Source organism: Petaurus breviceps, unplaced genomic scaffold, assembly GCF_028583685.1.
Source record: "Petaurus breviceps papuanus isolate PSGF00001 unplaced genomic scaffold, PetGlider_PUasm1.0 90849, whole genome shotgun sequence".
Lineage (NCBI taxonomy): Eukaryota > Metazoa > Chordata > Mammalia > Diprotodontia > Petauridae > Petaurus > Petaurus breviceps.
In genome coordinates this window covers 26,505,652-26,522,957 of record NW_027187361.1, presented here as the reverse complement: position 1 = coordinate 26,522,957, position 17,306 = coordinate 26,505,652, and the positions used below count along the sequence as shown (strand labels likewise).

At 42.9% G+C, this 17,306-nt stretch overlaps 1 protein-coding gene across 7 annotated transcripts in view; it reads right to left on the bottom strand.

Annotated features, from left to right (window-relative positions):
• NPAS2 (neuronal PAS domain protein 2) overlaps window positions 1-17,306 on the bottom strand; it is a 247,683-nt gene that overhangs the window by 230,043 nt on the left and 334 nt on the right. For 2 of the 7 annotated variants that reach the window (XM_069073021.1, XM_069073022.1), the window contains exon 1: window positions 15,443-15,879. The exons of 1 other annotated variant lie outside the window; for it this stretch is intronic. In XM_069073021.1, coding sequence (XP_068929122.1) covers window positions 15,443-15,867 — 425 coding nt within the window. In that variant the 5' untranslated portion in view covers window positions 15,868-15,879. Of the gene's footprint in view, window positions 1-14,894; window positions 15,173-15,442; window positions 15,880-16,301; window positions 16,430-17,306 lie in introns of those variants that run through there. 4 more of the 7 variants (XM_069073027.1, XM_069073024.1, XM_069073023.1 and 1 more) reach the window with 4 other exon arrangements.

Sequence of the window (17,306 nt, the reverse complement as noted above, 5' to 3'; positions counted from 1 at the left end):
TCAAAAGCATCATCTTCCATACGAAGAGTTTTTCCTGATTTCCACCTCCCTAACTACAACTAGGTCTTGACTAGTGCAAAAGATTAATGCCCCAAAGTGGTTACATCTATTTGAATGAGTAATATTTGAAGTCATTATTATGTAAAATATGGTCATTGGTTATACCCCAAAGTAAATATGCAACACAAATTCAAATAGCATGACCACTTCACAAGATTCATTATTCCCACTAATCAAGACCAGTTGTACCTTGTATTACCTTTTATTTATTCTGCATATATTTATACATACATATATGCACATGCATACATACATATACACACATGTTATCTTCCTGAGAAAATGTATGGTCCCTGACATCTGAGATTGTTTCAATTTTTTCTTTATGTCTTTAGCACCTAGCACCATGTTTCACATAGTGTGGTGTAGCAGCAAGCACCCCAAGTGTCCTCAGGGTGGCTGCCCATACAGGTTCTTGGATCTGCTTTGATAAAGGAAAGCAACTCAAAATGGGTTAACAAGCTTACTTTAATCAGTCAAACTTGTATCGTTTACCTAGTTCAGGGGAAAAAGGTCAGCCCCCGAACTTTACAGGCAGAATTATCAAGACAGAAACAGATCAATTAGACAGCTTTCCAAATTGTCCAGCCATTACATCCATACCAAATCAACATCTGGGTTTCAACATCTGGGTTTTTCAAAGCCGGGGGGGCTCTGGACAACGGCTTCCCAAAATCCACATCAAATCACAGAACACTTCTCAAAGTGAGCCCCAAAACAAAGCTACACATCAGGGCTTATATTTCCTGGCTCAGAGAATGTAACAACCTTATTGACTCACTGGCCAATCAAGAAGTATCTACTGAAAAACAAGCCTCCCACCCCAGGCTCCAGGTGCACTTTAGCCTAGGGGCAGGGAAGATCTTACAAATTTACATTCCCATTACATGTGGGCACTTAATAAATGCTGGATGATTGACTGATAGATGGGGAGACAGAACACATTCAAATAATAGCAATCTAGTATTACAAATAATAATTTATTATAATATAACTAATAATGCAAGCAGTGCTTTGCATAGATTGTCTCCTTTGAGTTTTATAATAACCTTTTAAGGCATTATAATTAGTAATAGTATTCCGATTATAAGGATGAGGAAACTGAGGCCGAAACAGTTATATGACTTGCCTATGATCGAACAGCTAGTAATTATCAGGCAGAGTTTGAACTTCAGTTTTTCCAACTTCTAGTCCAACACTCCAGCTAGCAAACCATGCTGCTTCTCTGACAGAAACATATTTACTGAACAACATAATTACAAATTAATGTATTACAAACTGAAAAAGTGCCAAGTAGCAGAGGAAGGGGTAGGCAGGTGAAAGAAAGGATAGAGCGCCAGCCCTGGAGTCAGGAAGATTCATCTTCCTGAGTTCAAATCTGGCCTCAGACACTTACTAGCTGTGTGACCCTGAGCAAGTCACCTAACCCTGTTTGCCTCCATTTCCTCATCTGTAAAATGAGCTGGAGAAGAAAATGGCAAAGCACTCCAGTATCTTTGTCAAGAAAAGCCTAAAAGGGATCATGAAAAGTTGGCTCTGAGGAGTGGCACAAAATAGCCACAACAGAGACAACAAAGCAACGGTAGAGGAGTAAATGATTTTGTGGCGGTCAAGTAGAGAAGGTCTGACAGAATAAGTGATTTTCACAAAATATTTTGAAGGGCTATACAAAATTTGAGAAATGCAGGGATCACTCAGATCACCTGGGCCAATATTTCACAGATGAGGCTATGGAGGACCAGAGAGGTCAAACAGCTTTCTCAAAGTAACAACCGATATGTGACAAACTCCAAACTTTATATCGATGCTTTCAATTCCCACTCTAATATTCTTCTCACTACGTCACAATGGAAGCTTTGTGAAAGTGAGAAAAAAAAAAGAGTTGGTGCAACCTAGCAAGGAGGTGCCTGTGGTGATATAAAAATAACAGATGATGCTTGTACGGCATCGACATGTCAAGAGAGAATGATCACAAGAGTGAAAATTATTTTTCTGCAGATCAAGAAAAGCACTTGAGAGAAGGCTCCCATGGTCTTTTGATTCAACAAATCCTACCGAAAGACAGCTGATATAGCAGCTAGGGGCCCATGCAGCTGCATATCCTTGAAAATGCCTTTCAAACTAGATGATCTCTGTTGACAAACAACTTTGAAAGACTTAAGAACTCTAATCAATGCAACGACCCTCCACAATTTCAGAGGAATGAGGCTGAAGTATGCTATCCACCTCCTGACAGAGAGGTTGATAGACTCCAGATGAAGACTGACAAACATATTTGCACAACCAATGTGATAATTGCTTGAATACATATTTGTTACAAGGGTTTTGTTTTTTTCTTTTTCATTTTCCTTTTTCCAATGGAGGAACAGGAGACAAAATAAATCATGTCCAAAAAAGGATGTGAATTTCTGAGTGTGCTGCCGCCCGCTCTTTTCCACTGGTGACATCAGAATCTCTCGTTCCATTATTAAATTAGGCTGACATAATGGTTAATTACGGTGTTAGACTTGGAGTTAAGAAGCTGAGTTCAAATGCTTCCTCAGATACTTTCTAGCTGTGTGACCCTGAGCAAATCATTTAAATTCATTCACCATTAATTTCCTCATCAGTAAAAGAGAGGATAGGCCAGCTAGGTGACGCAGTGGATAGGGTGCTGGACCTGCATTCAGGAAGACTTATCTTCATGAGTTCAAATCTGGCCTCAGACACTGGCTAGCTAGTTGTGTCATCCTGGAAAAGTCACTTGACCCTGTTTGCCTCAGTTTCCTCATCTGTAAAATGAGCTGGCGAAGGAAATGTCAAACCACTCTAGCATCTCTACCAAGAAAACCCTAAATGGGATCACAAAGAGTTGGACACAACTGAAAAAAATATGGTAAGAATAATAGTAACCACCCAACAGGGTTGTTTGGAGGATCAAATGAGGTAACCTACAGGTAAGTAATTGTGTAAACCTTAAAGTGAGATGTAAATACCAGCTATTGTTAAATCATGCACGATTACTGAACACACATTATACTTCACTGGTACAATATGATCTGCCGTCCAGAACTGTCTAGAGAAAACCTGTATTTCTCTCCTCCTGTCGCAGGAAGAGAAGATCAATTCTTCTAGTCCCAGGTAACTCGGAAGAGTTCTCTCAGCAGACTGATACATCCCCATGCATGTGATCAGCTAAAATATGAGTAAAAGCTTTTTTTTTGGGGGGGGGAGGAAGGAGAGGAACAAAACAAGATTACCCTTAAGGCCCATTCTACTTTAGGACTGCTCTGATTTTTTTTATTAAGTGTCTCCTTACATCGAATATGAAATCTGCCTCCGCAACTTCTGACACTATTTTTAGTTTTGCCCTCTAGACACAAACAAGCCAAGTTTCATCCCTCTTCCACATGGAGAGCCTTTCAAATACTGGAAGACAACTATTTTGTGCCACTCCTCAGAACCAAGTCTCTTCTGTTCCATGATAAACATCCCCAGTTCCTACAGGTGAACCTCCTATGTCATAATATTGAGACCCCTCAGTCTCCCAATTATCCCATGACTTTTTAAAGCCTGGTGCCCACAATATTCCAGATGTGGTTTGAACAAACAGGACTGTCAGATCCTTTATTTTGGACAATGTGTCTCTCAATGAAAACCTAAGATCACATTGCTTTACCGTATGGAAGTGTTGACATTGAGCATGCAGTCAAGTAAAGCCAATAGGTCTTCAGACACACTTATCTAGGCAGAGTTCACCCACTCTTATACTTAAAGAACTGATCTTTTCTTTTATCCTAAATGTAGGCCTTCATATTTATCCCCATTATTTTTCATCCCTATTTAAAACTATTTAAAAATTAAAATTAGTAATGGGAGGTCCACTTTGTAAATGAATCAGAGGTGAAACTATTAACATTGTTCACACTACAAAGATATTAATTTGCCAATGCTTAATTTTTTTAATAGGCTTTAAAGTAGTATAAGAGCTGCAACGTTTAACACTAACAGAAAATATGGGATAAAGGTCAACTTTTAAAAATTTACATAACCAGTCCCTGGCATATCCAACCTATAAATGATCCATACACAGAGGAGAAGAAGGAAAGCAAGAATCTGGAACTCCCATTGCTGTTCTCTACAAGGCCAAGGGTCCTTGGTGTCCCAGTTCAGAATACCTGAAGTCTAACTGGTCCACCATCTTGTAAGCTTAAGGTGGAGAGATACCTTGGCTCATGCAGATGGAGAGAATTCAGTAATTCCTGGTGCCCAGGAATCTATCGTTCTCTTCTGCCTTCCCTTTTTTTTTTCTTTTATCACTTCCCTCTTGCTTCTCTCATAAAATGCAAATACTTTAGGGGGGCCTGGAAGCCACTGCCAGGGAAACTGAAATCATTTATAATTGTGGAAATGTGTGCATCACTGTACAAGAGTAATGCCAAATTATGTAAATGAGTGGCTGAAGGATTTTGAGTACTAAAACAAGAAGTTTGGATCTGAAATGTTGGGCTACAATAAACCACTATACCTTTCTAGATCATGGTAGTGATATGATAAAAACTGAGGTCAAGTGTTAAGTGAGAAGAACCTGGAAGACAGGAGATCAGTGAAAAGGCTTTTGCAGTAATCTGGGTAAGAAGGAAAAAGAACAGGACTCAGGGGGTGGGGAACCTGTGGCCTCAAGGTCACATGTGGCCCTCTAGATGCTCAAGTGCCTTTTGACTGTGCCCGAGTTTTACAGAACAACACTGTGAAATTGGGAATTCAGTCAAAGGGCCACACTTGAGGACCTAGAGGGCCACATGTGGCCTTGAGGCTGAAGGTTCCCCACCCCTGGCATAGGTCCAAAAGTAATTGTGAAGGAGGAATCTGATTTTCAGCTCCTACACAGGAGGCAAGAAGTAAATTGAGAGACGTGAGACGTGTGTTAATATCTGCAACCTTGGAATATCATGTGAAGTTAGCAGTAACATTGAGAACAGGAACATGGGAAGAATTATAGTTCACATGTTTTAGAATGCTTTAATTTTATAAAACGCTTTCCTAGCATGAGTATTATTATCATTACCATTTTATAGATGTGGAAGAAGTTGTAGGTTACTAAGCCACATAGCCAGTGAGTGGCAAAGACAGGACATGATATTTCTACTATACTATAGCAATGGGTATGTACTGGGAATTCTGGGGTACAAATGGTACCATTGACAGATACATATTTGGGAGTGGATGGAAAAATATCAAGTTTCAGTGTGTTAGGTGTCAGTGGGGCAAAAGAGTAGAAATTGCCTTTTAGATACTAATAGATATTGACACAGAGGATAGAGCGCCAGGCCTGGAGTCAGGAAGACTCAGTCACTTACTAGCTATGTGACCCTGAGCAAGTCACTTAACCAAGTTGGCCTCAGTTCCTCATCTGTAAAATAGGCTGCAGAAGAAAGCGACAAGCCATTTCAGTATCGTTGCCAAGAAAACACCAAATGAGGTCATGAAGTCTGGACGTGACTGAAAAACAACTGCACGTAAACAACACAAAAGCTACTGGGCGAGACCCTAGGCACACCTCTAGGCTACCTTCCCTACTGCCAGAGTGTAGCTCTACTGATAGGAAGATGGAAGAGGAGAATGAAGGATAAATATGAAGGGACAGAAAGAGTGGCAGTGAAAAGCCCTGGGTAAAGCTGGTCAGAAGACGTTTCAGAAGCAGGTAATTGTGTCAGCCGAGAAGGACGCTGCACGGTCGACAGAGGCAGGTGAGGGGAACGGACCTTAGAGACCAGAAGAAGCGGATTCAAGTGCTGCTTCTAACTGGCCATGTGACCATCCGTAAGTCAACCTCACTTCCTATCTCTCCAGGAAGCCATCTAAGACTTGAAGTTACAGACTAGTTGCTGACCTGCCTTAGCACAGGGAGTTCCCTAGATCATGAAGTCACAGATCTGGGCCAAACCACAACAACAATGACAGATGATGATTGTATGGCCCTTTATAGTTCACAAAACATCTTGCATAAATAGGTCAGCTTATTTGATTCTCGTAGCAACCATGTGAGGTGAGTAATGAAGATTCTCTCCCCCTAACTGTAAAAATGAAAAATCAGAGGCACAGGAAAGTTAAGTGACTTCAAAGTTAAATGTCTTCTTTAAATCCCACAATCAATTGTTGAGTGAAGTGAGCAGAACCAGGAGAACATTGTACGCAATAACAGCCTTGGTGTGCAATGACTGATTTTGATAGACTTAGCCCTTCTCAACAATGGAAGAACCTGAAACAATTCCCAAGGACTCATGATGGAAAATGCCATCCACATCCAAAGAAATATGGAGGCGGAATGCAGAGTGAAGCCAACTATTTTCTTTTTTGTTTTCTTTTCTTTTTCATGGTTCTTCCCATTCGTTTTCATTGTTCAATGCAACATGACTAATGTGAAAATGTGTTTAATAGGAATGTATATTTAGACTCTGCATCAGATTGCTGGCCATCTTGGGGAGGGAAAGAAAATTTAAAGCTTATAGAAGTGAATGTTGAAAACTAAAAATAAATAAATTAACTAATAAAAAAAGAAAATTAAAATAAAAAAATCATATAATCATTAAGTTGCTTCAGAAGCACCACTGGGGCTTGTGACTTCAAAACCAGTACCCTTTCCTCACCTCCACAATCGCACTACTCACACTGAAGGGAACTGGAGCTTCCCATGCACATACATAAGTCCAAGAAAGGTAGATGAACCAAGGGAAACACACTGTTGAAAATTTTCCTTGTTTCAAGTCTGTATGAAACAAACTAGCCACTGCAAAGTCGCCACACAAAATGGCAGTGAATGTGCTACTTACTGACAACTGCAACAGACGGAACAAGAACAGAAGAGGCTATGGAGAAGACAACATTCTTGGATAATTAGGGATAACATATGCCCATAGAGTAATGGAGGCTATACCAGAAGGTGCCTGCTTTTTTGAGCAACAAAGACAATCAAATTAGTTAATTCAGGTCCTTCCTCCTCCTTCTCTTCCCTTCTCCTCTCCTCCTACCCTGCAGGCTATGAGTACCAGTTTGGCAGTTTACACTGGTATAACAGCCATTGTCTTTCAGTTGTGTCAAACTCTTCATAACCCTGTGGACCACAGCACATTAATGCCATCCATGAGGTTCTCTTGGAAAAGATACCAGAGCAGTGTCCCATTTAAGGCAAACAGAGGTTAAGTGACTTGCCCAGGGTCACACAGCTAGTATCTGAGGCTGAATTTGAACTCAGGTCTTCCTGACTCTAGGCCCAGAGCTCTATCTACTACCCACCTAGCTGCCTCCTGTAATAGGCTTAGCAATTACTAAATCTTCTCTATGCTTTGTTCTGGATGGACACAACTATTATCACAAGGTAGCCATGACATAGAAAATGAATCCCACAGGAGCAAAGCTCTGAACTATGGTAAATACCTCCATGGAATCTTTTTTCCCTTTACAATTCATAACTTTGCAGAATTGGAAAAGTGAGACACTAAAGACAACAATATCTCAATTTGAAAACCAATTCTAAATTAGCTTTACAATTTCAAAGCCAGTATTGAATTTCATTAAGCTTGGCTCTTTATTCCATCAACATTTAAGGCTCTGTGCCTGGAAAAATACCTTCAGGTTAAAATTTAAGACCAATGATAAAGGTTCAAATTTGAAGTAAAATCATCTTTTCCAGAGAATGTTCTTGTATATTTAGATTTTCTAACTTGAAAAAAGGATTATGTATATGTGGTCACCCTAAAACTAATATGCCAAAATGGACAAAGATGCAATTTTTTTGTTGATTTTTTTGTTTAGCCTCTTAGTTTATTAGGTGACTCCCAGCCACTGTGTGTGTGTGTGTGTGTGTGTGTGTGTGTGTTTAAATGTTCTTTGTGCAGAAGTAACTTCTTTCTTACAAAAGTCTTTTGGGATTTGAGGGTGCATATAAAGAGAAATGAAAAGGTTAAGATATGTGTTTTATAACTACATATAACTAACTACACATTCAACAAATAGAATGTCTTCAATTGGTATACATTTGGTCTTTACCTGGGAGGAGTACATGAACAAAAAAATATTAAGTGTCAGGAACATAAAAAAGCCAGATTCTTTCATACCTTCTTCTAAAACCAAGACATAAGTAATTCAAATCAATCAATTAACAGGTATTTTATTAAGGGCTTACCTAATATATGCCAGGTACTGTTCTAAGCAATGGAGATACAAAGAAAATAATGAAACAGTCACTGTCTTCAAGGAGCTTACATTTATGGGGGTGGTAGTAGGGACAACATGTAGAGAGTTAAGATGCAAACTAAATGAAAGGTAAACCCAAGCTAATTGGAGGTAATATATAGCTGAAGCAAAGCAGGAAGTCTTCATGGAAGAGATGGCACACTTGAACTGAGCATTAAAAAAAAAAAAACCCAAGGGATTCTAAGAAGAAAGGAGTATGTCTACATGCTAGACATGAGGAAGAGCCTATGAAAAGAGAGGAGATGAAATGTCAACTGTGAGGAACAGAAAGAAAGCCAATTTAACTGGTATTTAGTATATGTGAAGGGGTGTAGTGTGTAATGATTCTGGAAAAACAGGACTGGAACCACATCATGAAGAACTTTGAATGCCAAACTGAGATGTTCATGTTTGCACTTAGGGGTGATAGGGAGACATGAGAGTTTCTTGAGCAGGGGAGTGAAGTGATTTTGAAACGTCATTTTGGCAGCTGTGTAGAGAATGGATTGGGAAAAGGAGAGACTTATGGAAGGGAAACCAGTTAAAGGCTATTACAATCGTCCAAGTTAACGGACAAGAGAGCTCCAGCTAGTGTTCCATCACGTATTTTCTTCTCCATCTGATACCAAAATTAATTAATCAAATTTACCAAGCACCTACTAAGCATGAGGCATTGCAAGGAGCAAGACACATTAGCTGTGGCCCCTAAGCCTCAGGGATGGGGACAGATGGAAAGACAAAGTCATCTGACCTCACTGGGCCTCAATTTTTTCATCTGTGAAATTAGGAGTTTGATGAGATAATATCTAAATTTTTTTCCCACTCTAAATGTTGTCATCCTACATAAAAAGAAAACAGTGTCAGAGAGAACTTGATAAATGTGAAATAACTTGGGTAGAATCTAAGTGTTTCAGGAGTTCAGGGGAGTGAAAGGTCATTGTGTGCTAGGGTGAAAAGGGAAAGCTTCATACAGGACAGGGGATTTGAACTGGTCTTTAAAGGAGAAAAAGAAAAATAACTTCACTGCTGCTATGCCTTCTGGTAACTGACCTCAGGCTACATAATGAAGAGACAAATTCTGGCCAGTTTGAGCAAGAGGCATATAAAATACAAGCAGCAAGGCTCAAAGATGTTACTGCCAGTACCTGTAACCTCAACCACCCCTAGACCACATTCAAAGTGCAGGAAAGACATCTGGAACTGGGGTGGAGACCCATATTCAAATCCTGCTTCTCTTACTTCCTACCTGCATGATCTGAGCAAAGTCCTTGAGCTTTCTGGGTCTCATTTCATTATCTAAGAAGAGAGGGGGTTGGACCAAATAATTTTTACTGTCCTTTAAAGCCAATCCAGCCTTAATTCCAAAGAGGATGAGAAGAATCTCCACTCTTCTATGCTCTCCCTATACTGTTGCACCCTGCCCAACAGGAGAATGTGGCCAGTGAAAAGAACATTGCTTCTGTAGTAAAGAAGGAAGAAAGACAGTCTAGCAGTAAAAGACAAGCAATCAAGGTTCTGGACTGAAACATTTTAAAGCTGCTATACATTCTTTTTAAGGGCGTACCCATTATGGGAAAAATGATTTATTATACTGTTTGGGAAAAATTATTGTACTGATTAAATCCAACCTTATGAGATTGTCCACACCCAGAATGTCTCTTGACCCCAGTAATTCTCTAGGAATACCTGAGATGACTATAAGGTATTTCTGATTCCCCCAGGTCCTGGATCCACCCAAAGTATTCTTCATACATTTTTTAATGAGATTGTAAAGTATCTTATAGAAGTTGAACAAGTAAGAATGCTTAGAGGCATTCCTATTATTAAGATTTAATATTCATTAAGCATCTGTTTGCTAGGTTTGATCCACTCACTTCTATCGCAAGAGGACACAAAGAACATACCCACTTACACAGATCCAGGACAAGGTATCCAAAGGGGAAGCTTTGAAAATTGCCCCGTATGTGTCTGTCCTCTTTCATAGACAACCTGACTTCAAGCAAGGGTTCTTGGACTTTTTCTGGTAATGAACTGAATTTCAATCTAAATGGTTTTCTTTGTAATACTATGTATTTTTTATTCATTAAAAAAAATTTTCCTGGGGCGGCCAGGCGGCTCAGCGAGTAAGAGCACTGGCTCCAGTGTCGGGATGACCTGGATCAAATCCGGGCTCAGATACTCAGCACCACACCCAGAAATAACTGGCTGTGTAACCTTGAGCAAGTTACTTAACCCCAACTGCTTTAAAAAAAATGATTAAAAAAAAATTATTCCAAGAGGGGGTTCATAGGCTTCACCTACCAAAGGGGTTGATGACACACACAAATGGTTAAGAACTTCTAACTTCATAAATATGTACATGTCTTGAGTGGTAGATTTTTTTTAAAGTAATAATGTCCTTTTGATGTACCCTCCTAACATGCTTGCCTTCCTCACTGTTTGCTGTACCTTGGCTAGTCTGAGTTACTTTTATAAATGCATGGATGAGGTCAACAACTTAGAGGTAGATGAATATTGGCTGATGACCTTTGTGAGGAAGGAGACAACCATCTCCATCTTGGTATACTGGACTGCCAGAGTTAATGTAAAAGTCTTTTCAGTCACATCAGAGTCGTCAGGACCTCCTTTGGGATGTTCTTAGATACTGGAGTGGTCTGCCATTTCCTTCTCCAGTTCATTTTACAGATGAGGAGACTGAGGCAAACAAGGTTAAGTGACTTGCTCAGGGTCACAATGCTCTTAAGTGTCTGAAGCCAGGTTTGAACTTAAGTCTTCCTGATTCCAGACCCAGCACTCTATCCACTGTACCACCTAACTGGCCAGTGTAAAATCACCTGGGTTCAAATCCCAGATCTCCCATTTATTACCTCCAGGACCGTGGACAATTTATAATCTGAGAGGTTCTTTCTCGCTTTTTTTTCACTGTTTGATTCATTTTCCCATCTGTGGCAACATGGCTTTTAGAATAACAGGTTCAGAGCTGGGGGGAAGGGGTAACCTTAGAATTCTTGGAATCCCAATTCTTTCATTTTGCAGATGAGGAGATTGAGGACCAGAGAAATAATGCAACTTGGTCCAGTATGGTATGACTAGTAAAATATCTGGTTTGAGAGACTCTAGAAATAGGAGAATGAGGATCTGAATACAGGCATCTTGACACAAGTTCCAGGTATCTTTCCTACATCACTCCGAATGTGGTCTAGGGATGGTTGAGGTTACAGATACTAGCAATAACATCTTTGGGCCTAGTGACATGACTAGTATTTTAAAAAAAAGGTACAACTGGAATTCTGATCTTCCTCACTCCAAATCCAGTCCTATATCCAATATACAAGGATATTAAGGTAGAATCAGTATGATCTTAGTTCAAAACTTACTACTATGTGACACTGGGCAAATTAGAGATGTCAGAGATGGGCTGTCTTGATAGACAATGTTTGAGGGTGTTCCCGTGTTGATGGAATTAAAGGTATGCCAATGTATGTAGACTAGCACCATACTCTGATTTCCCACATTTTCAATTATGGATAAGATAAAGTAATACTTCTGTACTTCAGGTCAAGAAATCATGAGACTGTGGCGGCTAGGTGGTACGGTGAATACAGCACCAGCCCTGGAGTCAGGAGGACCTGAGTTCAAATCCAGCCTCAGACACGTAACACTTACTAGCTGTGTGACCTTGGGCAAGTCACTTAACCCCAATTGCCCTGTCCTCCCCGCTCCCAAAAGCAAAATAAAAAAGAAAGAAAGAAATCATGAGACTACCACAGTGGTGTATGATATAGCTGCATAAGAACTTCTACACAAATTCTTTCTCCCAGAAGTCTACGGAGGCTTTGCCAGTGGGATAGTTTGGAGTATACTAGCCAGCCTCCCCCCGCCTCCTCCCCCTTGCTTCTGAGATAGATTCTAGCTCCACTTAATGAAATGAGGTAAGGCTAACTTGAGAGATTTACCTAAACACTATCTTTTAAAAAAAACTTTCCTTAGTATATATTCTTACTTAGAAAATATTTATTTAGTACAGTAATCCATCATTACTCATCCATCAACAAACACTTGTTAAGTACCTACTATGTGCTAGGCCCTGTACTAAGCATTGAGTACACAAAAAGAAGTACTCATTAGAAACACCATTCAAAAGAGAATCGCTCATAGTTAAGTATCCCGTTAAAACACCCATAGAAAGGAGGAAGGCTTTTTAAAAATAACTGTTGAGTCAGTATCAAGCTAAAGCCTCTCTTTTGAACCACTATAACAAATGCAAGAAAGATGATGGTTGTGCCAATACAACATTTTTATAAGCAAATGAGAGAGCAGATATAATTTATATTTGAAAGTTCAACTAAATTAAATACTTACTATAAAGTGACCAATTAAACACGTGATACAATGCAGCCAAGAATATTTAATCATTCAGACATTTCAAATGACTCAACAATTTGACCTCTCTTGGGAAAAGAGAAGGCATTCTGTGCAGCATAATCAGTGTACAACAGTTAGTGATGTCATGGTCCCCAAGGAAGGTCTGACAAATCATTTAAAAACATTAAATACAAAAAAAATAAAAAATATTAAAGGGACCAAAAACCTTGATCCTTTTCAGTCCACAGTGTTCAAATAACATGTCCCAGAGAGTGTTACTCTATGAAGTTGCGATGTATAAATATGGCTGTGCACATACATATGAACATATGTACATACAGAAAAAGAACTATTATTTCAGTATGCAAAAAGCACAACCTTCTATGACTCTGAAATCTTTTTTCTAAAGTACCAAGTGTTAGCAATCATGTATTAGAATGGTAGGAAAAGGGGAAGACTGCTCATAAAAAAAATAAAACTGATTCAAATAAATGAGAGCAAGCAATTTTTTTCAAGCTTCATTAATCAGCTAGAAAATGTGCAAAGATTTCTGATAAACCCCCTTAAACTTTAAAAATAACTGAGCTTTTCAGCAAATGTATTAATGCTTTATTTTTAGTCTGAATAGTTATGTCATTTATATGTTATGGATTTTCTCATTATCCTCATTTTAAAAGCTCATCTTGGTTTTCAAAGATGAGGCTCCTTTCTTTTAATTTTCAAGTCTTTGGAAGTGAAATTTTATTAATAACCTTTCCTCTAGAATTTATTTTCCTCTTTCATTCTATATGTCACCTAGGGGACAGGTGAGAACAAAACCTACTTTATGTTCACTCAGTGGGGCAGATTGTAGAATAAATAAAGAAATCTACCTCACCAAAGGAAATGGCTAAAAGCTTTTCACTTATAATTCTTGTAAGCCTTAGACTATGATTTCTCTTTAAGATGGAAACATAGTTGCTGATTGAGTTTATGTTCACTCACTTTATTTTTAACTAAAAGCTTTAATGAGAACTGCTGAGACATGCCAATACTTCTTTTACACCTAGATTGGTTTTATAATGAAACACTGCATTTTTGGGAATAAAGGCCTATTTCAGAATGAATCTCTCGAACCATTCTGTTTATATTTGTTTTGGGTTATTATTAGCAACATTGTGGAAACTGGTTTTCCTTTTGGTAAATCAAGTTGCAAAAGATGAAGGAAGCATTTGTCCTTGAATTTTGAAACATCTTCTAGATTAAGAAGGGTAGCCATCTTCTGAATATAGAAAATAAGTCGTTAGTCAACCATTAGGCTTTGGAACAACTAACTAGCATATCAGAGGTGATTGGTCTCTCTTACCAAGTCAGTCTATGCAAGCTAAGTGAAGTATATTTCTGAGCCAATCTACAGTCAAAAGTAAAAGTGCACTCCTACTAAGGAAGAATGGAAAGTTTGGGCCCTAAATTATCCAGATAAACTAGTTTACACTGCCCACAATAATCACATCATCTCAACTCTTTACTTCATTTTGCCTGTAAAGACATACAATTTAAATAATAACTAGGGAAAAACGTATCATCCCTGTCAAGCACTGGTTACTGAAAGCAGCATTTAATAATGAAAAGGAAGGCATAATTTTCCACTTCAGAGACCCCTGTTCAGAATGAGAACACCTGTTGGATTTGAGAGTCGAAATCTGAGTGTAATAATGCATATCTGCTATAAACAAGAGTTTTCTAGAGCTGTGTGTGTGTTTAAAGGTTTCTCCATTGCTTCATTAACATATCTAGCTAGTAATTATTTAGGAATCACGGTACTGAAAATAAAGTTTCCTACCCAGAGCATTTAAGGAGTGGCCAACAGCGTAGTGAGGTTTTTGTGTATTTGTCTGCATGGAGCACCTTGCTACCTGTGAATCCCTTTCTGATTACCTAGCAAGGTAAAGAGCTCAGTTCATGAAAGCCAACGCCTGCTTCATCTAAGGGGGCTGAAGAACACACTGTCCAATAAAACCTCGAATGCCCTCGGCCTGGCATGGAACCACCGGACAACTGACCAGGCTCTTCAAGAAGCTGAGCTCTTCAGAGTTCCCCAAACTGACAGCAGCCACGATACCTACTCTGGGCCAAATTCTAATGCAGCAGCCAATCCAGTGGCACCTATGCCACCCTCTACTTCCCTCCAAATGTCACAAGGCTCTCGACCCTCTCCTCCCCACTCGTGGCGGTTCTTAAAGCCTGAAGCAATCACTCCGGAGTTCCAAACGTACCGGGATCCGCCGGATCTGCGATCGTGGGCTTGGGTGGGGACGGCTTGTAAATCCCCCAATGCTGTGGCCTGGGCTAAGCTCCCCTCCGACGCTGCCCCAAAGTGTCTACTACATCCCCAAGTCTTGGCCGTGCTCCCTGTACTTCCTCCCGACTCTCGGGCAAACACCGAAATGACCCGAGTCGCAATGGCCACCTCCTCCTGCACCCACGGGTAACGCAGGGCCATGGGCGTGCGAATCTGCGTGTACAAAGTCTCCCACCTCCCAGAGGGAGCCTTCCCCGGCGCCCCTCCCCACTGGCCACTCGGTGCAAGGGGTCCCGGCACTGGCCGGAGGACGGCATCCCCCCCCCCCCCCCCCCCCCCGCCTCGGGGAGCAGGTGAATGAACACACGCACACACACGCACACCCCGCACACACACACACACACACACACACACACACGCACGCACACGCAGAGCGAGGCATGTAGTCGCGTGTCACCCCGCAGAAGCCCCACAAGCCCAGCTCGTCTCCCCTCCAGTCCTCTGCCCGCATCCCCGCACTACCTGGGCTGCTGGCGCCGGCGGCTGCGGGGCTCCGCGGGCTCCAGCTGCCGCTGCCGCTGCTGCGGGAAGCCCTCGAGCCCGGCGGGCGCCGCGCTCTTCCAGCTGCCGCTGCTGCTGTCGGCCGAGGCGACCCGAGCGCTGGGACTGCTCGGAGCGGGCTGCGGCCGGCGGCTGCTCCGGCTCCGGCTCCGGCGCCCCCCGCCCCCGCCGCTGCTCGGGTCCTGCGGGAGGCCGGGCTGCGCGGGAGGCAAACTCTTGGGCACGCAGAGCCAGCCAGGGAGGCTTCCCTCGTTAGCCGCCGCCGCCGCCTCCTCCCGCTCCTCTTCCTCCTCCTCCTCTTCCTCCTCCTCCTCCTCCTCCTCCTCCTTCTCCTCCTCCTCCTTCCCGCTGCTCCCGCCGCCGCCGCCGCCGCCGCGGTATCTCATGGTGAGAGCAGCCACCGCATCCCGGGGCTCCGGCTTCGCCTGCGCCTCGCGGACTCACGCGCGCACACCGCGCACACACCGCACACGCACGCACGCCACGGGGGCTCCGGGAGCCACGGACTGACACAAGTCTGCTGTCGCCCTGCAGGCTCGGACCCTTGCAGCCCGCGGCCACTGGCTGAGGCCGCTTCGGGAAGGGACCGGCTCCCTGCGGGCGGCCGGGGTCCCGCTGCAGCCTGGCAGCCCCGCTGCTGGCGGAGAGCCGGGGCGTGGGGGGGTGCGAAAGCAGTGGCGGGGGTATTCGGGCTGGCCAGGGGCCCGGGAGAGACTGTGCCAGAGGTCCTATCATGTGTCAAGTTCCTATCAGAGTATCCTGGCACCCTCCCCCCGGCCCCTAGAAAAGCCTGCATTTGGCAGCCCCCTCCCACTCTCACCTGCGCGTGTGTGCGTGCGTGGATGCGAGTGGCGGTCCGCCCCCTCTATCCCCCCCAACGCTGCCTCGGGGGCATAGGTCTGGGCTGTGCTGTCCTTGCACGCTGGAGAGTGAATTCTCTTAAGGGAAATGTAGATAACAAACGTGATTTCCGAATTACTCGGGGAGGGGGTGTCAGTGGAGGGGGGGGGGGGGGGCAGTTGGTGGTGTGGAGTAGGGCTGAGGTGTGTTGGGGGGAGGCGGGGGCGTTAACTGCCGCTGCTCGTTCGAAATAATCGGTATCTCCAGGAGAACGTAGCTGGTCTGGAAAATGGGTCAGGGATGAAAAGGAACGTGCTAATTGCCCCTTCCCCACCCCACCCCCTCTAAAGTCTGAGGCAGATGTGAGGGGGGAGGAGGAGGTGGCCCAGAGGAGCACACACGACCCCCCCAATTCCTCCTCCTGACTTCCCCTCCCCCCGCCCCCCTCCTCTCCTTTTGCACAAGTGCAGGAAATGTTCCACTGACCTACATATTTTTCCAAACATACGTGACCTTTTTTTTTTTCGCTTTGTGGGAGGAGACAGGCGAGGATCCAAGAAAAGGGGAAGCTGGAGAGGGAGAGAGAGGAAAAATAAGTGGAGCGAAAGCAGGGAGGTTGCACAAAGCCTACAGCAAATCTCATCAGGAGACAGATGTATGGAAATAGTCTGAAAAGAAAGCAGTAGCTGCTGTTCGAGAATTCCGCAGGGCTCCAAAACTTAAGGCGGCCAGAGAAGGGCGGCTCTCAGCACTCAGGCGGGACTCCTCCCCACTGCGTTTAGATGCCCCCGTGACAGGCCAAATGCCACTGCTTCCCAGCACCCCCTACTTGGCCACAAACACCTTCCCTACAAAATGGTCCAGAGGGCACGGCTTTCTGCCCATGGAAAGACCACCACCCTGAAGAACAGGCAGGGAGGGAGAAAATTGAAGCTTCAAGGAACAGTCAAACCCAAATCCTCCCCCCCCCCCCCCCCCCCCCCCC